General features: G+C 40.7%; 1 protein-coding gene across 1 annotated transcript in view; it reads right to left on the reverse strand.

Moving 5' to 3' along the window:
- cyfip2 (cytoplasmic FMR1 interacting protein 2) overlaps positions 1 to 23,548 on the reverse strand; it is a 223,132-nt gene that overhangs the window by 143,819 nt on the left and 55,765 nt on the right. The window contains exon 4 of the mRNA XM_039774596.1: positions 5,957 to 6,034. Within this exon, the coding sequence (XP_039630530.1) occupies positions 5,957 to 6,034 (78 nt within the window). The remainder of the gene's footprint in view (positions 1 to 5,956; positions 6,035 to 23,548) is intronic.

The following is a 23,548-nucleotide window of genomic DNA, read 5'->3' on the forward strand; positions in this document are numbered from 1 at the left end:
GCTGTTTTAGTTTTGGACCATCCTCAAGAAACAGACAGATACACACCGATCATCGAGATATCAATATTTTTGGTATCAGGGGACCCTAAAACGTTGAGATCTGTCGAAAACCGGAGATCGAAAATTTTTGACGACTCTAAAGCTTTCGCTCCTCCCTCATAGATTATAGGTTATGGTACGGGAGGGCACAAAGCAAAAATTAATTCATGCTTTTATTTCTATCACTGGCTGTTCAAATCATTCATTCTGTATGCCGATTTCGGGTAATTCAAAAAGCACAAGAGTCATTACAAGAACTACAAAGTACGACCACATAACTCCTGCCCTCAAGTCTTTGCACTTGCTCCCAGTTTAGCTTAGGACTGATTTGAAACTCCTCCATTTAATATATAAAGCCTTAATGGAACACTCCACCCATAAATGATATTTTCAATGCTATGTACTCCAAGCAGTTTGTAGTGATGTCAAGTCGTCCAGTCAGGATTGCGCTTTTTTAATTAAAGACTCGCTTCTCATTCTTTAGTCAAGAGTCCCGTTTTCCTGGTTGTTGACTACTTTCATTTTCCAGAGTTATTAATTTAACAACATTGTACCAAAAAATACTTACATTTTACACACTGTGAATATACAGTATAACTGGATAAGCTGACATGTGGATTATGTTACACGAGTAACGTTAAGATATTTTCATGGACGTTTTTGATATTATTTTCTGGGATAGGACAGAAAAAGAAAGACCCAGATAGGCAGCTGCATATGAGGAGAAGAACATCAGAGTGTATAGTCTGTGTAACGGCGGATTTCTTTGAAAATCTGCCTGCAAGGCCAGAATCCCAGAATTGTCTTGTCTCTGTTGCAAGTGACAAAAAACTTCCTAAATAAAATTACAGACCAGACCATTAAATTAATTAACAATTAAATTATCTGGCTCTCCTTCAACTCAAGTTCAAAGAGAAGGCTATAAAAACATAAATTAATGAAAATACAAATCAAAGTCCAGATCATCATGACAGATTCTAAGGATTAATAAAATAACATTGGGAGGGTTGAGTTTTTAGCTACAGGGCCTTCAACCTGTGGAATGACCTGCCTGCTAATATATAAGAGAGGCAGGCTGAAGACTCATAACTTTAGTCTGGAATACCCTGACTAGAGCTGCTGAGTAGCTGTGCATACTGCATCTCTGCTGTTAGTCTTTTGTTAAAACATATAAGCGAATTACAAGAACTATAAACTACTAAGTCTACTCTATTCTGTTTCTCTTCTCAGTATCCTGTTGTTCCAGTGCTCTTAATGCCAGGCTGCTCTACTGCCCACGGAAGCATTACCCGACATACTGGGAGCCTTGGAATCATTGGTTGGAAAGATTCTGCCACCTGATTGGAGAGCCCAACACAGACTACTGCAGAATGCCTATGATAGAGGTGCACAACCAGTTAGCCAAAGGTCTCCAGGACTCTTGATTGTGTCCGACTTTCTCTGTTATTAACACTGTGGACCCTCAAAGGTTTATTTCTCCCAATGACACTGCTGACTGGAGTTTTTGTTTTCCTCTTTCTGTTGCAAACTGACCATAGTCCATAGTTTAACAATTAAAATAATGGACAGATACAACTGGATTTCATTTATGCTATTTGGTTTCAAACTTTACTTTGTTTTCCCATCTATATAAAAAAAATGTGTGTTTTTATGTATACTGTCATGGATGGCATGGACGCTCGCCCGGCCGGGACCCCTCTGCCTTGGAGGGGCCGGGGAAGTGAGTGTGGAACGCTAGATGGCCGCGGTACCTCGGACTCCCGCAGGGCTTCAAGGGAGATGGAGTTGAAAACGACCCTGCTGGGATCCTGGGGCTCTGCCAGAAGGGAGACAAAGCTTGCCGAGGAGGAGTGGAGGAGAAGAAAAAGAGAAAGAAAAGAGTATTGTGGTTATTGTGGTGCTGTTTGTGCTTACTGGGACTGTGTTGTGCCTGTGGGAAACGGGGAAAGCGTTTCCCACGAGCTGAAGAAAAAAATAAAAACATTTTGTGTTTTATCAGTGTGCCTCCTGCGTCTGTCTGTGTCAGGTTGGGTGGCTGGCACGCCCCCTAGTGGTTTTGTCACAATACTCATTATATAATTAGCGATTTATAAAATGTATATTTTCTCTGAGAATTTGTCACAGTGCTTTGCACCTGCACTCAGTGAGCAGTGCTGTATAATAACAATTAACAATAATAATAATTACATTTATATAGTACTTTTGTTGCTACTCAAAGAGCTTAGACGAGGGAAACCACTTCAACCAGCATTAATGTGTAGCACCCACCTGGAGATGTGATGGTAGTCATTTTTGCACCAGTACGCTCACCACACATTAGCTATCAGGTATTGAAGAGGTGGGAGAGATAGTTAGCCAGTTAGAGACAGGGGGTGATTATGGGGACAGAATGACTAGGCCGTGGTGGGCAATTTATCTAGGATGTCAGGATACCCTCTACTCTTTATGAAGGTTGCCCAGTGATCTTTAATGACCACAGAGACTGAGGACCTCGGTTTTTATGTCTCATCTGAAGGACAGTGCAATTTTTATAGCACAGTGTCCCTGTCACTGCACTGGGGTATTGGGATCCACATTCACATTACAGGATAAGCGCCTCCTGCTGGCCTCACCAACACCTCATCCAGCAGCAATCCAACCTTTTCCTAGATGGTCTCCCATCCAAGTACTGGCCTGGGCCTGAAAGTGCTCAGCTTCAGGTGGATGACCTGTTCTGAAGTGCAGGTGGTATAGCTGCTGGTAACCTGAATTGTATTGAAAACTGAATAGAGTGCTATTACTACGGTGGGCTGGCGCCCTGCCCAGGGTTTGCTTCCTGCCTTGCACCCTGTGTTGGCTGGGGTTGGCTTCAGCAGACCCCCGTTACGCTGTAGTTAGGATAAAGCAGGTTGGATACTGGATGGATATAGTGCTATTAGATAGCACAGATGAGCATCTGGTCAGGATAACGGAGCAGATACACAATTTACACGGCAGGAGTTGGGCTTTATGATACTCTTATAAAGACAGTATCTGTATATGGAACAGTTATTTCATTTGGTCACAGAAGTAATAATAATAATAATTGTATTTATAAAGCACCTAATCATACATTTACATGCAACTCAAGGTGCTTTCCACAACAAAATCAAAGACATACCACGCCTACTTGGATAATTATCATTAATTTCTAATAAATGTAAGTGTACTAAATGCAAAATCAACCAGGTATTGTTAAGCAAAATTTAACCACTAAAGTGTAAAGCAAACTTTCACTCTTATCAGAAAAAGGGTTTTTTAATTAAAATATTTATACATTAAGGCAGACAACACAACAACCAGATCTAATTAATACATAAAAATAAATATATGCAGTATACGTATATCTATATTTTACCCAGGCAGCAGTATATATGGATGCTTACCACCAGGGGGCACTGTTAATGACAGAAAGAGGCCCAGAGTTCAATGCTCTAAGGATGTCAATGACTGTTCTTTTCATCTGCAGCCAAGTCAGAAGTTATTTTTCCTTTCTGTCCCTCCAGTGTGTATTTGTTGATTCTCTTTGCACCATAAAACAAAGTTCTCTGCCAGACTCCTTATCTATACACCCCATCCTATAAAGTGCAGAATTTCTCAACAGACTCTAGGTGTAGACCTCCAGAGCTCCACTCCATCGAGGTGGTCGTTGCTTTATATTATCTGTCTGTGATAACACCTGGTTACACTATGGGTTAAGATTGGGGTTGTGGGTGGCTTATCTGACTCAAGTCAAGTAGAGCAAGTGACAAAAATCTGCAATCCAATTGGCTGAATCACAGAGCTGCAGAGGTCTGTGGTGGATCCATTTCAGTATCCTGCAGCTAACCTGGCCTGCTGTTATATTTTATAGTTATAGTTATATTTTATGGCACCTGGTTACACAATGGTTAATATTAGGGTTGGAGGAGAATTCATCTGACTTAATAAGTTAAAATTTGTACTAAGGGCAACAGACTCTATCTGCGAACCTCCAGAGCTCCACTCCATTGAGGAGGTCGTCGTTTTATTATATGTCAGTGATAACACCTGGTTACACTACGGTTAATATTAAGGGTGCCGGAGAGGTTTATTTGAATCAGGTCAAGTAAACCGCATGACAAAAATCTGCAATCCAACTGGCTGAATAACAGAGCTGTGGAGGTCTGCGGTGGACCCATCTTGATTTTCTGCAAGTGACGTGACTTGCTGTTGTATTTTATAGTCGGAGGAGTACAGAGTGGAGAAAGGCCTGCTCCTTGTGGTGCTCCAGTGTTGCTCACAGAGTCCTTGAGTCTCACAAACTGCGATCTGCCTGACAGATAGTCCATTACCCAGGACACCACAGGCTCATCCACCTGCATATCCCTGAGCTGACCCCATAACAGACATGGCTGGTTTGCATTGAAGGCACTGGAGAAATCAAAAACAAAATCTTCACAGTGCTGCCAGCTTTGTCCAGCCTTGTGGAGCAGACAGATCATTGCATCCTCCACTCCAGTCTTTGGTCTGATAGGCAAAGTGCAGCAGGTCCAGGTGGTCTACCAGAAGATGACTCATATAGTCCAGGACCAGCCTCTCAAAGGTCTTCATGATGTGGGTGGTCTGTAGTCATTAGGTAAAGAGACACCAACCTTTAAAATTTGTACTAAGGGCAACAGACTCTATCTGCGAACCTCCAGAGCTCCACTCCATTGAGGTGGTCGTCGCTTTATATTATCTGTCTGTGATAACACCTGGTTACACTATGGGTTAAGATTGGGGTTGTGGGTGGTTTATCTGACTCAAGTCAAGTAAACCAAGTGACAAAAATCTGCAATCCGATTGGCTGAATCACAGAGCTGCAGAGGTCTGCAGTGGATCCATTTCAGTATCCTGCAACTGACCTGGGCTGCTGTTATATTTTATAGTTATAGTTATATTTTATGGCACCTGGTTACACAATGGTTAATATTAGGGTTGAAGGAGAATTCATCTGACTTAATAAGTTAAAATTTGTACTAAGGGCAACAGACTCTATCTGCGAGCCTCCAGAGCTCCACTCCATTGAGGAGGTTGTCGCTTTATTTTATGTCAGTGATAACACCTGGTTACACTACGGTTAATATTAAGGGTGCCGGAGAGGTTTATTTGAATCAAGTCAAGTAAACCAAATGGCAAAAATCTGCAATCCAATTGGTTGCCCAGCAGAGCTGTGGGGGTCTGCGGTTTTATTTTTTCTCCAGCCGTCTGGAGTTTTTGTTTTTTCTGTCCCCCCTGGCCATTGAACCTTACTCTTATTCGATGTTAATTAATGTTGATTTATTTTGTTTTCTTATTGTGTCTTTTATTTTTCTATTCTTTATTATGTAAAGCACTTTGAGCTACTGTTTGTATGAAAATGTGCTATAGAAATAAATGTCGTTGTTGTTGTTGTAGAGCCATCTCAATTATCTGCAAGTGACGTGACCTGCTGTTGTATTTTATAGTTAGAGGTGTACAGAGTGAAGACGGGCCTGTGCATTGTGGTGGTCCAGCGTTGCTCATACAGTCCTTAAGTCTCACAAATTTTGGTCTGCCTGACAGATAGTCCATTACCCAGGACTCCACAGGCTCATCCACCTGCATATCTCTGAGTTTACCACTTAACCAAGATGGCTGGATGGTACTGAAGGCACTGGAGAAATAAAAAAACAGAATCCTCACAGTGCTGCCAGCTTTGTCCAGATGAGAACAAGCCTAGTTGGGCATCACATTCAAAGTTACGTTTCTGCTTCCACATCTGCTTTAAACTCCCTATGATGTTATCCCAATCAAGCAAACCAGAATGTAGCAGAGGAGTGAAATGACATCATTCAAAAACACACACCAAATAACATGTTTGTAGTTTAAAGGACATTTAAGCTCTGATTTTTTTGTTTTTTTTCCCCTCACACTGTACCTGTGGAATGGCCCGGGAGCAGCTTCTCCATGTGTACAGCATGACGGCGTACTCGTGACCCTCCTCCAGCATCTCGTTCTGTCAAGAAGATTGAAATTAGGTTAGTTGAGTTACAAGATTCACGGCCTTACACTCCAAACACTTCAAATGAAGGTCTACTTAGAATTCCAAGAGCAAAATTTATATTTAAAAGATATGGTGAGGCGGCCTTCTGCTGTTATGCACCTCAAATCTGGAATATCTGAACGATAGAAATTCACCAGGCTAATACGGTGGAGCACTTTGAAAAAAACTGCTGAAAACTCATTATTGTAACATGGCTTTCTCATAGCTACATTTTAGTTTCATCCTGATGCTCTGTATATTCAATTAATTATCATTATTAATTCTTTGCATTTTATATAGCGCTTTTCTCACTACTCAAAGCACTCAGCAATTGCAGGTTAAGGGCCTTGCTCAAGGGCCCAACAGAGCAGAGTCCCTATTGGCATTTACGGGATTTGAACCGGCAACCTTCCGAATGGCAGTGCAGATCCCCAGCCTCAGAGCCACCACTCCGCCTGATACCATTATTATTCATGGTATTCATATTCAAAATCCATACTGACCCCTACTTTCTCTTCTGTTCTTTTTCCGGTTTTCTGGGGGTGGCGACCTGCGGCCTCACCACCTGATCAAAGCACCGTGATGTCCCTACATTGATGGATTAAAGGCCAGAAGTCCACATGACCGTCATCATCAAGTTCTTCCATGAGAACCCTGAATACCTTGAGGTCTGATTGAGGTCGCTGATGTTAGGTAGAATGCCTAGAGGGGGCTGGGTGGTCTCGTGGCCTTTGAACCCCAGCAGATTGAATTTTTTCTCCAGCCGTCTGGAGTTTTTTTTTTTGTTTTTTTCTGTCCTCCCTGGCCATCGGACCTTACTTTTATTCTGTATTAATTAGTGTTCCCTTATTTTAATTCTTATTTATTTTGTCTTTTTTCTCTTTCTTCATTATGTAAAGCACTTTGAGCTGCATTATTTGTATGAAAATGTGCTACAGAAATAAATATTGTTGTTGTTTTTGATATGATGTTGAAAAACATCCTTTTCATCGGATTTTTTTTTTTTTTTTTTATTAATTTTATTACAATCAATACATAGCAATCAAGTTTTACAAAAAAAATTATGCTAAGAACAGATCGATCCCCACCCTTGAGAGAGAGAGCAAAAGCGGTGTAAAATTTAAGGCTTTTAAAAATACCTAAATCAACAAATTCTCTGTGCTTTATAAAATCATTTCAAAATATTACTGATTAGATCCTGCCATGTTTTGAAAAAAGTCTGCACAGATCCTCTAACTGAGTATTTGATTTTTCCAATTTTAAATAATATAACACATCAGTTTCCCACTGACTTAAAAGAGGAGAGTTTGGGTTCTTCCAGTTTATCAGAATAAGTCTGCGTGCCAACAGTGTAGTGAATGCAATCACAATTTGTTTGTCTTTCTCCACTTTAAGACCCTCTGGAAGAACCCCAAACACAGCTGTTAATGGGTTAGGAGGGATTGTGAGTCCAAGACTGTCTGAGAGGTAATTAAAATTTTTGTCCAGAATAATGTTAATTTGGAGCAGGCCCAGAACATGTGACCTAGTGAGGCTGGGGCTTGGTTGCAACGTTCGCAGGTTGGATCATGCCCTGGAAACATTTTGGAGAGTTTTAGTCGAGACAGATGTGCTCGATATATAATTTTGAGTTGTATAATTGTATGCTTTGCATATGGAGCTTGAGTGAATTCTCTGCATTGCTACTTTCCACTCCTTTTCTGATATATTAATTGAGAGGTCATTTTCCCAGTGTCCTCTTGGATCTTTGAAAGGAAGGGATTGTAAAAGGATTTTATATATTGTAGAGATGGAGTCTAACTCCTTGAAATTGAGCAATAATTTTTCCAGCGTGGATGAGGGTGCAAGATGAGGAAAATCTGGAAGGTTCTGTTTAACAAAGTTCCTGATTTGAAGATAGTAAAAGAAATTTGTAGCTGGAATGTTAAATTTGGAATGTAATTGTTCATAGGATGCAAAGGCGTTGTCTATATAAAGATCTCTAAGCAAGTTAATTCCAAATTTTTCCAGATATTAAAACTGCATATGTTTGTGAGGGTTGAAAGAGGTGGTTCTTTTGCAGGGTGCCACAGAAAGAAGCTTCTCCGTCTTAAAATGCTTTCTACATTGGTTCCAGATTCTAAGTGAGTGGAGCACAATTGGGTTATTAGTGTATTGCCGATAGCGTGTGTTTATTGGAGCACAAAGCAAGGAATACAAAGAAGTACTGCAGGATTTTACTTCTATTGCGGTCCATGCCTGTGTATGTTCTTCTATTTGTGTCCAGGTTCTTATCGACTGTATATTTGCCCAGTAATAAAACTGGAAGTTAGGTAGAGCCATGCCGCCTTCTGCCTTTTGTCTTTGTAGGGTCGCTCTTTTGATGCGTGGATGTTTAGAATTCCAAATAAATGAGGTTATTGTTGAATCTAATTGCTTAAAGAACGATTTATTAATGTATATTGGTATGTTTTGAAATAAAAAGGAGCTTAGGAAGAATATTCATCTTAACAGTGTTAATTCTTCCAGCTAGTGTGAGATGAAGGGTTGACCATCTATGCAAGTCTTGTTTAATTTTTTCCATACAGGCGCGAAATTTTGTTGATAAAGAGCTTTATGTTTACTTGTGATGTTTACGAGGTATTTAAACTGTTCTGCAATGATAAAAGGAAGGGTGTCTAATCTAATATTATATGCTTGCGAATTCACGGAAAGAGTACACTTTTATTCAGATTAATTCTGAGACCAGAGAGCTTTTGAAATTCTGTGAGTGCTGCTAAGACTGCAGGCACAGAATTTTCTGGATCCGATATATACAGTACCATGTCATCTGCATATAATGAGATTTTCTGTTCCAGTCCTTCTCTGCTAATCCCCTTTATCTGATCAGTATTTCGACAATGTATTGCCAGTGGTTCAATGGCAATTGCAAACAGCAGTGGTGACAAAGGGCATCCTTGTCTTGTGCCACGTTCTAGTTTAAAGTAGTCTGAGCAAATGTTATTGATGCAAACTGAAGCTTCTGGGTTAGTATACAGTAATTTAATCCATGCACAAATGTTGGGCCAAACCCAAACTTCTCCAAAATAGTAAAAGGTATTTCCATTCAATCATGTCGAATGCTTTTCTGCATCCAATGATAATAATATTTCTGGGGTGTTTGATTTAGTTGGTGAGTATATTACATTAAACAGGCGTCGAAGATTTGAAGATAAGTGTCGGCCCCTAATAAATCCAGTTTGGTCTTGTGATATTATTGAGGGAGCACTTTCTCCATCCTTCTAGCTATGATTTTAGAGAGTATTTTAACGTCGTTATTCAGAAGTGAAATTGGTCTGTATGATGCACATTGTAATAAGTCCTTATTTTGTTTTGGAAAGACAGTGATTAGTGCTTGGCGAAAGGTTTGTGGAAGAGATTGGTTATCTCTGGCTTCTGTAAATGTTGCTAATAGGAGGGAGCTAGCTGAGCGGAGAATTTCTTGTAAAACTCTGCAGGGTAGCCATCAGGGCCTGCTGCTTTTCCACCTTGGGTGACTTTATAGCATCCAGTAATTCTGATAATGACAGAGGTTTATCGAGCTCCTCCACACTAATAGCGTCAATTTGTGGTATCTGTAATTTATCCAGAAATGCATTAGATTGTATATTGTCTTCTTTAAACTCAGTAGTATATAGGGATTTATAGTAGTCTCTAAAAGTGTACATTATATTTTTGTGTTCGATGATTTTATCTCCATTCGTGTTAGTAATTACGAGATTGCGTTGCTACATTCTTGCTTGTGAATTTGTTGCGCTAAAAGCTTATTAGCTTTCTCTCCATGTTCATAATAATGATGTCTGGATTTGTAAATTAGTTGTTCGGTTTCTTTAGTTGTCAAGAGGTTTAATTCTGAATGTAGAGCCTGCCTCCTCTTATGTAGAGTCTCGCTTGGTAGTCTGGCATGTTCTTCATCTATTTTAGTAATTTAGCTTTTTATCTCTGCTACTTTCTTAGCGGATTTATTTCTGTGGGAAAGATATGAGATAATCTGTCCTCTTAAGAAGGCCTTAAGAGTTTCCCAGAGTATTCCTGCAGAGATCTCAGGGGATGTATTTGTCTCTAGAAAGAATTCAATTTGTTTGGATATAAATTCAGTACAATTCTCGTCAGCTAATAGAAGCGGATTGAGGCGCCATCTGGGGTGAGTGTATGGGGCTTAGTAATTTCAGCTCCAAGATCATCGGAGCATGGTCTGAAATAACAATAGCATCGTATTTACAAGATTTAATCTTAGGCAAGAAGTTATTATCTATAAAGAAGTAATCAATCCTTGAGTAGCAATGATGTACTGGTGAGTAGAAAGAATATGTTCTTGAATTTGGGTTTAAAAACCTCCAGGGATCTGATAAGTTGTGATCAGTTATAAACTTTGTAATTATCTTTGCGGTGTTAGTTGCCGTTCCCCTGTGGAGGAAGTCTTATCTAAAAGTGGATTTAGAACACAATTAAAGTCCCCAGCCATTATAAGTTTATGAGTGTTCAGATTGGGAATGGATGCAAATAAATTTTGTATAAATTCCTTATCATCAACATTAGGTGCATAAACATTTATCAAAATCATTTTACAGTTAGATAAGTCTCCCATGACCATCACATATCTCCCTTCAGGATCCAATACTACATCTGATGCTACAAATGGTACTGTTCTATGTATGAGAATTCCCACCCCTCTAGTTTTCTTTGTAAAACTAGAATGGAACATTTGGCCAGTCCAGTCTTTTGCAGCCGGAACTGATCCTTACTTAGTAAGTGGGTTTCCTGTAAAAATACTATTTTAGCATTTAGACCTGTTAGGTGAGAAAGTACTTTCTTTCTCTTTAATTCGTGATTCAGGCCTTTAACATTCCAGCTTACGAAGTTAACTGTCCCATCATGGAGACACTGATTCTGAGTTTTTGGTGTCATATTATAGTCTTAACTGGAAGTGAAATAGTTTAGGTCTTAATTTCCTATTCCCCCAAGAGTTGTTGCCATGCAGCTTATTATTACGTTGATAGTTAGATTTTTAAAATATGTATGGGGTGGATCATATGGGTCCTGCAGTGGGCTGGCTTTCTGCCCAGGATCTGTTCCTGCCTTGCGCCCTGTGCTGGCTGGGATTGGCCCCAGCGGACCCCCGTGAACAAAATTCAATGCATCTGAGAAACTGGTAGGATATTGGAGGAGGCAAGATGATGTAAAAAAAAAAAAAAATAATAACTGTTGCATTTGTGTAAGAGTTAAATTTGAACCCTGCTCTATGTGTGCACCTGGCATGAGTCTGAGTCTCATATCCTTCTGAGCTTATGTGAACAAAGCTGACGCTGTTATTTTTTTTATTCACTATGATAAAATGTGTTTCCTGTTGTCAAGCAAGCTGGATCATTATATATATATATATATATACAGTTTATAGTATATATATGCACAGGGGCAGCAGCTTGAGCAGAGATGCCCAGACTTCCCTCTCCCCGGCCACTTCTTCCAGCTCTTCCGGGAGAATCCCGAGGCATTCCCAGGCCAGCCGGGAGACATAGTCCATCCAGCGTGCCCTGGGTCTTCCCCGGGGCCTCCTCCCAGTTGGATGTGCCCGGAACACCATCCAGGAGGCATCCTGATCAGATGCCCGAGCCACCTCATCTGACTTCTCTCGATGCGGAGGAGCAGCCGCTCTACTCTGAGCCCCTCCTAGATGGATGACTGAGCTTCTCACCCTATCTTTAAGGGAAAGCCCGGACACCCTGCGGAGGAAGCTCATTTCAGCTGCTTGTATTCGCGATCTCGTTCTTTCGGTCACTACCCATAGCTCATGACCATAGGTGAGGGTAGGAACGTAGATCGACTGGTAAATTGAGAGCTTTGCCTTACGGCTCAGCTCCTTTTTCACCACGACAGACCGATGCAGAGCCACATCACTGTGGACGCCGCACCGATCCGCCTGTCGATCTCACGCTCTATTCTTCCCTCACTCGTGAACAAGACCCCGAGATACTTGAATATCTATAATAATAATAACAATAACTCTTTGCATTTATATAGCGCTTTTCTCACTACTCAAAGCGCTCAGAAATTGCAGGTTAAGAGCCTTGCTCAAGGGCCCAACAGAGCAGAGTCCCTTTTGGCATTTTACGGGATTCGAACCGGCAACCTTCCAATTGCCAGTGCAGATCCCTAGCCTCAGAACCACCTCCCTGCCTTATTATGATAGGCCAGGGGTCCTCAATCCCAGTCCTGGAGTGCCACAGTGGCTGCAGGTTTTTGTTCTGACCTGGTTGCTTAATTAGAAAGCAATTCTTGCCAATAAAGCACTAACAAGCTATGAAATTAAATTAACTCTGCTATGTCAGGTCATTCTCATATTCTAGATTTTCTTTCCCTTTCTATCATGCAAATGATTTGAAGGCTAAAATGGACGAGTAATTCTCAGTCCTTCACTTTTTTCTCTTCATTTTTCGTCCAAGTATTTAATTAAACCCAATAGTGCAGATAAATACACAGAGGTGTAAATGTAAATAAGCTAAATGGAGAAATGCTGCTCTCTCTTGTCATTTGCATGTTATTGATAATAAGGAGCAATTAAAATAGCTGTTTAAGACAAAATTAAGCAATAAGGGCTCAAAATCACTAAAGTGAAGCAGAAGTGTTACTTTAGCAATAAGTGCTTTTTATTAAGCAACTGGGTTGGAGCAAAAACCTGCAGCCACTGCGGCTCTCCAGGACCATGATTGAGGACCCCTGTGATAGGCCATTGTTCTTTTTAGTCCTTCTTGAGGTTCACACTGCTCCTAAAATAAAAATGTAAAACATACATTTTTAAAAGGTCAAGTACATCCTAAATAAACTGGACTATCAATCAATTTGTGGTCATCAAGGTATCAACATCTGCCATATCCTGTTAGCAACTGGGTGTAACCAATCACGTTAAAAGTTTTCTGAATGTGTAATGAATTCCTTTTAAAGAAAAGTGACCTAATCAATGAATTGTATAAATATAGCTTGAGGACATTTTTTTCCTTTGTAACATGTGGCTAACATGTAATACACTTGTTACCTGTTTGGAAATTTAGATAAAGAATAATGATTGATGCTTTCTCCTGTCTGTGTTTTATTTGGGGGGGGTGTCTGTATGTATTAATTTTCTTCGACATTTGTAAATGGCCGTATAAGTCGGAGTCTGATTTTATGATCGATTTTTCAGGTTTCAAGACTTGACTTTTCTCAAACTAAATAAAGAGAAAACTGAAATTTTAGTAATTGGCAATAATGGATTCAATGAGGTAATCAGAAATAAACTTAATGCACTAGGATTAGAAGTTAAGACGGAAGTAAAAAATTTAGGGGTAACCGTTGACTGTAATCTGAATTTTAAATCACATATTCATCAGATCACTAGGACAGCATTTTTTCACTTGAGAAACATAGCCAAAGTTAGACCTCTTATATCATTGAAAGATGCGGAGAAATTAATTCACGTGTTTGTTTTCAGTCGATTAGATTACTGTAACGCACTCCTCTCAGGACCACCCAAAAAAGATATAAATCACTTGCAACGAGTGCAGAATGCAGCTGCTAGAATCCTAACTGGGAAAAGAAAATCTGAGCACATCTCTCCAGTTTTGATGTCACTACACTGGTTGCCTGTGTCATTCAGGATTGACTTTAAAATACTGCTTATGGTTTATAAAGCCTTAAATAATCTCACTCCATCTTATATATCGGAATGCCTGACATGTTATATTTCCAAATCGTAACCTTAGATCTTCAAATGAGTGTCTCCTTAGAATTCCAAAAGCTAAACTTAAAAGAAGTGGTTAGGCGGGTGGCCTTCTGCTGTTATGCACCTAAAATCTGGAATAGCCTGCCAATAGAAATTCGCCAGGCTGATACAGTGGAGCACTTTAAAACACTGCTGAAAACACATTACTTTAACATGGCCTTCTCATAACTTCACTCTAACTTAATACTGATACTCTGTATGTTCAATTCATCATAATAACTATTCATGGTGGCTCTAAAATCTGTACTGACCCCAACTCTCTCTTCTGTTTCTTTTTCCAGTTTCTTTGTGGTAGCGGCCTGCGCCACCACCACCTACTCAAAGCATCATGATGCACCAACATTGATGGACTGAAAGCCAGAAGTCTACGTGACCATCATCATCAGGTCCTTCCATGAAAACCCTAAATACAAAGAGGACTGTTTGACTTATGCTAGGTAGATTGCCCAGAGGGGACTGGGCGGTCTCTTGGTCTGGAACTCCTACAGATTTTATTTTTTTCTCCAGCCTTTGGAGTTTTTTTTTGTTTTTTCTGTCCACCCTGGCCATCGGACCTTACTCTTATTCTATGTTAATTAATGTTGACTTATATTTATTTTTTATTGTGTCTACATTTTTTTTGTATGAATATGTGCTATATAAATAAATGTTGATTGATTGATTGAAATGTTGACTTATATGTGAGTGTACATTAGAACAATCTAGACGAGAACAGGCCATTCAGCCCAACAAAGCTCGCCAGTCCTATCCACTTGTTTCCTCCAAGAAAACATCAAGTCGAGTTTTGAAAGTCCCTAACGTCTTACTGTCTACCACACTACTTGGTCGCTTATTCCAAGTGTCTGTCGTTCTTTGTGTAAAGAAAAACTTCCTAATGTTTGTGTGAAATTTACCCTTAACAAGTTTCCAACTGTGTCCCCGTGTTCTTGATGACCTCATTTTAAAATACAAGTCTCGATCCACTTTACTAATTCCCTTCATAATTTTAAACACTTCAGTCATGTCACCTCTTAATCTTCTTTTTCTTAAACTGTAAAGGCTCAGCTCTTTTAATCTTTCCTCATAATTCAACCCCTGTAGTCCTCTAATCAGCCTAGTCGCTCATCTCTGGACCTTCTCTAGTGCTGCTATGTCCTTTTTGTAGCCTGGAGACCAAAACTGCCCCCAGTACTCCAGAAGAGTCCTCACCAGTGTGTTATAAAGGTTGAGCAGAACCTCCTGTGACTTGTACTCCACACATCAAGGCGCTATATAACCTGACATTCTGTTAGCCTTCTTAATGGCTTCTGAACACTGTCGGGAAGTTGATAGGTTAGAGTCCACTATGATGCCTAAATCCTTCTCATAAGGTGTACCCTCTATTTTTGTGACCACCCATTGTGTATTCAAACCTAATATTTTTACTTCCTATGTATAATTCTTCACATTTATTGACATTAAATTTCATCTGCCACAAATCTGCCCAAGCCTGTCTGCTATCCAAGTCCTTCTGTAAAGATATAGCGGATTCCAAATTATCTGCTAATCCACTTATCTTGGTATCATCTGCAAACTTAACCAGCTTGTTACTTATATTCCTATCTAAATCATTTATATATATTAAGAAATAGCAGCGGCCCTAGCACTATGGTATATGGTATATAAGATTTCCACTAAGAAATATTTGAGCCAGTAGTGCCATTAACTCTAGCAGCAGGTAACTCAAGATGCTTAATGTTGTACAACACCAAATCAGAAAAAGTCGGGACAGTATGGAAAATGCAAATAAAAATAAAAAATTCATAAATGAACGTTAACTTTGATTTCATTGCAGACAGTTTGATCCCAAGAAATTTCCTGTTTTCTCTGGTCGACTTCATTTCATTTGTTAATAGACGTCCATTCCTGCATTTTTGACTAGAGATGTTCAAGGAGAGAATTGCAGTAAAAAGTGGGGCCCTGCAAAATTTCGAGTTTGATGGGTGAATAGCTAGGCACACTCTGCATTTCGATTCTTTGTGTCTTAATTATTGTTTGTGTCAAAATAAAAGAAATGTTGCACCCTTCAAAGCGGTAGGCATGTTGTGTAAATCAAATGGTGCTCCAAATATCCATTTGAATTCCAGGTTCTAATGCGACAAAAGAGGACAAACACTGAGGGGGATGAATACTTCCACAAGACACTGTAGCCACTAAGCATTTAATAATAAAGCAATAATACTTTTTTTTATATAGCAAGGTCAGTGAAATGGTGAGGATGCAGGGAGTAGAGTTGGCAAAGGTGAATGAGTTTAAATACTTGGGATAGAGTAACGGAGATTGAGGAAAAGAGGTGAAGAAGAGAGTGCAGGCAGGGTGGAATGGGTGGAGAAGAGTGTCAGGAGTGATTTGTGACAGACGGATATCAGCAGGAGTGAAAGGGAAGGTCTACAGGATGGTAGTGAGACCAGCTATGTTATATGGGCTGGAGACGGTGGCACAGGAGACAGAGCTGGAGGTGGCAGAGTTAAAGATGCTAAGATTTGCATTGGGTGTGATGAGGATGGACAGGATTAGAAATGAGGACATTAGAGGGTCAGCTCAAGTTGGACGGTTGGGAGACAAAGCCAGCAAAGCGAGATTGTGTTGGTTTGGACATGTGCAGAGGAGAAATGCTGAGTATATTGGGAGAAGGGTGATAGGGATAGAGCTGCCAGGTAAGAGGAGAACAGGAAGACCTAAGAGAAGGTTTATGGATGTGGTGAGAGAGGGCATGCAGGTGATGGGTGTGACAGAGCAAGATGAAGAGGATAGAAAGATATGGAAGAAGATGATCCGCTGTGGTGACACCTAATGGGAGCAGCCGAAAGAAGTAAGATGTAACTCCTTTCCAAGATGATCCGCTGTGGTGATTCCTAACGGGAGCAGCTGAAAGAAGATTTATAATAACTCCTTTTGGTTGCTCAAGGCACTTAAAATGATACAAATAGTGTCTGCATAGAACAAATAAATATAGGATATACAAAAGCATTAAACAGAATAAAAGAAAGAATACAGTAATCCCTCGCTATATCACTCTTCGACTTTCGCGGCTTCACTCTATCACCGATTTTTTATGTAAGCATATCTAAATATATAACGTGGATTTTTCGCTGCTTCACGGGTTTCTGTGGACAATGTGTCTTTTTACTTCTGATACATGCTTCCTCAGTTGGTTTGCCCAGTTGATTTCATACAAGGGACGCTATTGGCGGATGGCTGAGAAGCTACCCAATCAGAGCACACAGTTAAGTTCTTGTGTGCTGATTGGCTCAGCGACAGAGCGCCAAATTCGATTCCGCTGCGTTAACCAGGAAGTCTTGTCTCGCTCATTCAGCATCAACGTGTTTCGCTGTGTAAAGAGTTAACTGTTGTGCTCTTTTGTATTTATCTTTGTGCGTAGTCAAGCTCTTCATTATGGCTCCAAAACGAACTGCTCCTGCTACTGCTTCAGGGGCCGTGCCCAAGCGCCAACGGAAGATGCTAACGATTGCAGAAAAGGTAAAACTTTTGGATATGTTGAAGGAAGGGAAAAGCTACACCGCTGTAGGATGCCATTACGGCATCAATGAGTCCACGATTATTTTTATTCAAAAAGGAGGAAAACAATATAAGATCTACGGCCACAGTGTCTTTTAACCAGGGTGCAAAACGAGTTGTAAGTGGATGTAATAAGGCGGTAGTCTGGATGGAATCTGCTTTAGGGATTTGGATTGAAGACTGCCGGAAGAACAATGGCGGTGCTACACAGTCGCCTGAAGAGGCTCCTTTAGAAGAGCTGTAATGCTCTCCTTTGTTGTGTAGTAAAATTAAACTCATCGTTATCGGACAAGTCATCGTGTCATTGTTGGGGAGTAACCATAATTAATTTTCTACGTACAGTACTTAATACATGCACGTACATTTAGTGTAACTGTACACACATTTTACTGTATACAATTTTTCTTGCATTGTATGTATTTATTGCTGGTGCCCTGTCTGTCGTAATGGCTGTAACATACGTGATATCGGAGATGCTCGATATCTTTAAGATAATATTTAGGTTTTACTGTATATAAACAGTGTGTTTACATACATAATTTCAACGACTCTTACCTAATATCTTAGAGAATATATAGGGTTTATGCTGTATACGTGTGCAGGAAATGTTTATATGAGTGTGGGATAGATTATAAGGGCTTAAAATATATAAAAATAACCATATAAACATATGGTTTTTACTATGTGGAATTTCATCTTTCACGGGGGGTTCTGGAATGCAACCCCCGTGATCGAGGAGGGATTACTGTAAACCGGAATATAATACTAAATTCAATAATAAAAGAAAAGCCTGAACAAATCACCTCATCTCTATCTCTCTATATATAAAATCCAATGTCTGTCTGTCTCTCTGTCCACTTTTCACGAGAGAACTCCTTAACGGATTTAGATCGGGTTTTTTCTATAATTTGCTTGAACATTCTGGTTGATTTTGCAACTACTCTCATCGCGCTAAGTATCATAGTTCGCTTGTGGTATCGATTTGTTTTTGCGCGAATCTGAGAGAGAGACGCAGAGGACCAAGGTGGGGGGCTCCTCACTTATGCTCTAGCCTCGGGGCATTTACCTTACCTCTGCTTAGCAAGCGAATGAGAGAACTACTTAACAGATTTAGATTGGGTTGTTTTTCTAGAATTTGCCTGAACATTCCGGTTGATTTAGCGAATTTTCTCATGGCGCTAAGAATTAGTTAACTTGCTTGCTATTAATGCTGCGTTCATCGAGCAGGTGTGAAATATGAGCTTCCCAGTGAGAACTTTCTCACGAATATCCTGTTAGGATTGTGAATTTCCCGTTGGGATTAATAAAGTATCTATCTATCTAATAAAGTATCTATCTATCTATCTATCTATCTAGGAAGCAACTTGGAGATAGCTCTGCTGCCAGAATTAGCCAAATGACGATGAAACGCTGACATCTCAACTCATTTGCTTGTATAAAAGATGTAAGATACGTTTATTGTCACTGCATAGTGCCATGACTTATCTTTTTACAGGAAGCCTCGAGGTGCCTTAGATAAAAGTATATAAGAGCAGACAGTAAACGTTAAATTATGGGAAGCACAGTTACTGTTAACAGTCCCAAATATACACCAAATAAAGGTAAACATGTAAGCATAAATACAGAAATAATAAATGAAGTCCCAGCATCGATGTAATGGTCACGAGTCTCACACGGGTCATGTAAAAGTATGTCACTGAGTGTGGAAGTTCAGTTCAATCCATGATGGTCTCTGTTATAGGAAGGGGCAGTGATGGCTGTGCATTTCATAGGCCAATTGCTTTGGGGTAAAAGCTGTTCTTCAGTCTGGCAGTGTGGGCATGCAGGGCACCGACGTGCCTGCCAAAGGGCACAAGAGTGAAAATGTTATGGCCGGGGTGTTTTTTTTTCTTTTCTGCGGCGGTTATTATCTTTTAAAATAAAAGATAATGACTATGTCAGCCAGAAATGTCACTTTTATGGTTCCATTATATTCAGAGAAATGTGATACCCGTTTAATATGCCTAAATTGCGTTTCATCTTGGTAAAAACATTTTTTTTTGAGATAATCTTTTTTACTAAGGATTAAGCATAAAGTCAATAAGAGCCTCCCCAAACATCAAGCAGAAATACACAAGAAGAGAATGACGGTGTGAAGCGGAGATGTCACGAGGAGTGAATCCATAACTGCCAGAGCACCTGAACACAGCATTAGATCAAATTACTGCCTCTTTAGAATTCTTCCATTGAAACGTTCCTTGGCTGTTCTATAGTTAAATAAACACAAAGAGCAATGCTGTCTGGCTCGAAGAAAAACCAAAAGGAAACTCTGCAAGCAGAGCGGAGATTTTTTATTTTTTGTCCAGAATCTTTCCCTGGTTTGCCAAGTTCATGATATAAAGAAAGGCACCGGACTATTGATTTTTCACAATAAAAGATACGTTGCACCTTCAAAGTGGTGGGCATGTTGTGTAAATCAAATGGTGCAAACCACCCAAAAAATCCTCTTGAAATCCAGGATGTAATGCAACAAAAGAGAACAAATGCCTCAGGGGAGTGAAGGTTTCCACAAGGCACTGTAACAACTAAGCATTTAATAATAAAATGCTAAACTTTATTTATATAACTCCTTTCAGTCGCATAGAACAATAAACATGTAATGCGTCTAAAGACTGCGGTGGGCTGGCGCCCTGCCTGGGGTTTGTTTTCTGCGTTACACCCAGTGTTGGCTGGGATTGGCTCCAGCAGACCCCCGTGACCCTGTAGTTAGGATATAGCAGGTTGGATGATGGATGCATCTAAGGAGGACAAACACTGAAGGGGGATGAATACTTTTGCAAGGCACCGTAACTTCAAACTTTACAATAATCTGAATCAACTGCAACAAGTACAATACAATACGGTTTATTTTTGTATAGCCCAAAATCACACATGGAGTGCCGCAATGGGTTTAACAGGCCCTGCCACTTGCCAGCCCCCCAGCCTTGACTCTCTGAGAAGACAAGGAAAAACTCCCAAAAAATAAAAACCCTTGTAGGGAAAAAAAATGGAAGAAACCTCAGGAAAGGCAGTTCAAAGAGAGACCCCTTACCAGGTAGGTTGGGCGTGCAGTGGGTGTCAAAAAGAAGGGGCGTCAATACAATACAGTACAATACACAGAACAGAACAAATTCTCAAAACAGTATAAAAATAAAAATATTACAAGTACGGAGCAGAATTTAACAGTAGATGATATCACATTATGTGATTTGGAGTCAAAACCAGTCCCTAATTTTAAGAATCAGTGTGTTCGACACTGACTTGAAGACCCTTGACGCATCTGCAGCTCAGGTTCCCATCTTTCACTTGACCACCCTTGATCTTGATAGAAGCTTAACGTTGCTATTAGTTAACCAGATGAACGCGATTCTCCAAACTCCCTCTTGTCCTCATTTACTGTGGATTCACAAAGTATTCAGTCTGTGCCCAGCAGGGGGCGCGTGATCCCTGGGAATATGTCAGTCAGCCATTTTCTAACCTGCTTTGTCCTGATCAGCGTCATGAGGGGTTGCCAGACCCTATCCCAGCTAGCATTGGGCACAAGGCAGGAGCAAACCCCAGACAGGACATCAGTCCATTGCAGGCTGATCAACACAAACAAATACCCACCTAACATACACATTTAGTGGCGCCAATCCACCTAACCTGCTGGTTTTTGGACTGTGGGAGGAAACCAACACAGACATGGAGAGGGCAATGCAAACTCCACACATGGAGGGCTGGGTACACAAATCTTGGTCTCTTTACTCTGAGGCAGCAGCACTGCCACTGCACCACCTTGCTGCCCCAGCTAAACAGGGAAAGGGAGTGGGAAACGTGCAGCTGCTAGAATGAATTTGTCCATCATACTGAGCATGAGATGAGTGGACTGCTCCATGAACCCACACACACACCCACACACACACCCAGGTCTTTCATTTACATATGTCTAATAGGGATCACTATTATCTAAGCATATGAAGGTGATCTCCACACTTGTTAAAACTCCCTCTGTCCTCATTTACAGCAGATTCACAAAGTATTCAGAGTGTGCCCAGCAGGGGGCGCATGCTCCCTGGGAATATGTCAGTCATTTTCTAACCTGCTTAGTCCTGAACTAAGGCACAAGGGGGTGCCAGAGCCTATCCCATCAACCAGATAGCGCAAGGCTGAAGCAAACCCTGGATAGGGTGCCAGTTCATCACAGGGCGAACAACACAAACACACACACACACACTCACGCACTCACCCAAACACACACACTATGGCCTATTTAGTATCAGCAATCCACCAAAACTTCACGTCTTTGGATTGTTGGAGGAAACCACAGCATCCGGAAGAACCCCATGCAGACAAAGGGAGAACATGCCACCTCCACACAGGGAGGGTCAGGGACACAAACCCTGGTTTCTTAACTGCGAGGCAGAAGTACTACCACTGTGCCACCATTCTGGGAGAACGTCTTTTGTAGAAATGCAGCTCCTAGCTTGAACCTGTATGTATACCCTTTCAGCAACCATGGCAGAAATATTAGGACGATCTAAAACAATGGATATGTATTTAAATTGCATTAAAATGCAGCATACGCTCTGTGGAATAATACGCTTTGACACACAAAAAAAGATTTGGGACAGCCACCCGTATACTTGAAATAAGGATGCAAAATTAATAAATTCGATGCAGAGTAGTGTAGAGATTCGAGGTCAAAATAGAGCTGGTTAACAGAAGGAAGATGGCGGGTTTTTAAGGTCGGTCAGGAGAAGGTATGTCATGGGGCCTGGAACTAGAAATGGCATTATCGGATCCAGGCAGAATTTCCCGTGTTTGGTCTACAGCTCCCAATACACATTGTAGTATAATCAATTACTCACACAAATACCGACGAAGAGGAGCCACTGGAACAGTGGAGTCTGCAGAGAGTTCCTTGAACTTGATGGCTTGGTTTTTTTGTCGTACCATGTGCAGTGTGAATTGTGGGACATTACATACAACAGGTCCATGTGTGCCTTTCTGAAACGATGTCCAATCAGTTCAGTTTGGCAAAAATGGATTCCCAATCAAGTTCTAGACACATCTCAAGAAGAATTTGAAGCAAACAGGATGCCCCTCAGCACAATTTGTAATGCCAGAGCTGAGGTTCCGAATACTTTAGTGAATGGCAGACTTAAGTTTACAGGGTGATTCAAAATGATTCATCTGAGTAGACCTGGGTTCACTTTCCAGGTCCTCCCTGTGTCGAATTTGCATGTTCTCCCCGGGTATCCCCTGGGTTTCCTCCCACAGTCCAAAGACATGCAGGTTAGGTGCATTGGCGATTCTAAGTGTGTGTGTGTGTGTGTGCCCTGCGGTGGGCTGGCACCCTGCCCGATGTTTGTTTCCTGCCTTGCACCCTGTGTTGGCTGGGATTGGCTCCAGCAGACCCCTGTAGTTAGGATATAGCGGGTTGGATAATGGATGGATGGAAGACCATGTTGGTACCACAATATTTCCTCTTGTGTGAACATGCAGTTCTTACAATAAGCACACAATGAAATTCTGAACAATGACTGCCATATTCGAGGTGTGCAAATCCTATAGACTTACCCAAGAAGACTCAAAGCAGGAATTGCTGCCAAATGGGCTTCTATAGAGTACTCAGTTAATGGTCGAAATATTTAAAGGATTAAAACCTTCCGAAAATGTGTTTTTAGTTTGTCATGACGGGTTACTGAGTGTAGATTGATGGGCAAAAATGTCAAATATATACATTGGTATAGAAAAGAATCCCCCCCTTCGAAATATTTCCATTTTTTTACTTAACAGCCTTAGATGGAAACACACAGAAAAAATATTTATTCCCAGCTTTACTTACTCAATGCAATCTCTAACATCCAAGTGAAAGATATCACAGCTATAGTTCAGAAGAATTTAAAAAAATCAAAAACAAGAAATACTGAGATTAATAAAGGACCCCCCCCCTCAATGTCATTTTGTTGACCACCTTTTTCTTTAATGGCAGCCTTGAGTCTTTTGGGATTCTCCTCTATCAGCTTTGCACACCTAGATTGAGCCCACTCAAAATTTGCCCCCTGCTCTCGGTCAAATTGGATGGTGAGCGTTGGTGGTCTGCTATCTTCAGATCTTTCCACAGATGTTCACTGTGATTTGTCTCTGGGCTCTGAGTGGCCACACGAGGA

This window comes from Polypterus senegalus, chromosome 13, assembly GCF_016835505.1.
Source record: "Polypterus senegalus isolate Bchr_013 chromosome 13, ASM1683550v1, whole genome shotgun sequence".
Taxonomy (NCBI): domain Eukaryota; kingdom Metazoa; phylum Chordata; class Cladistia; order Polypteriformes; family Polypteridae; genus Polypterus; species Polypterus senegalus.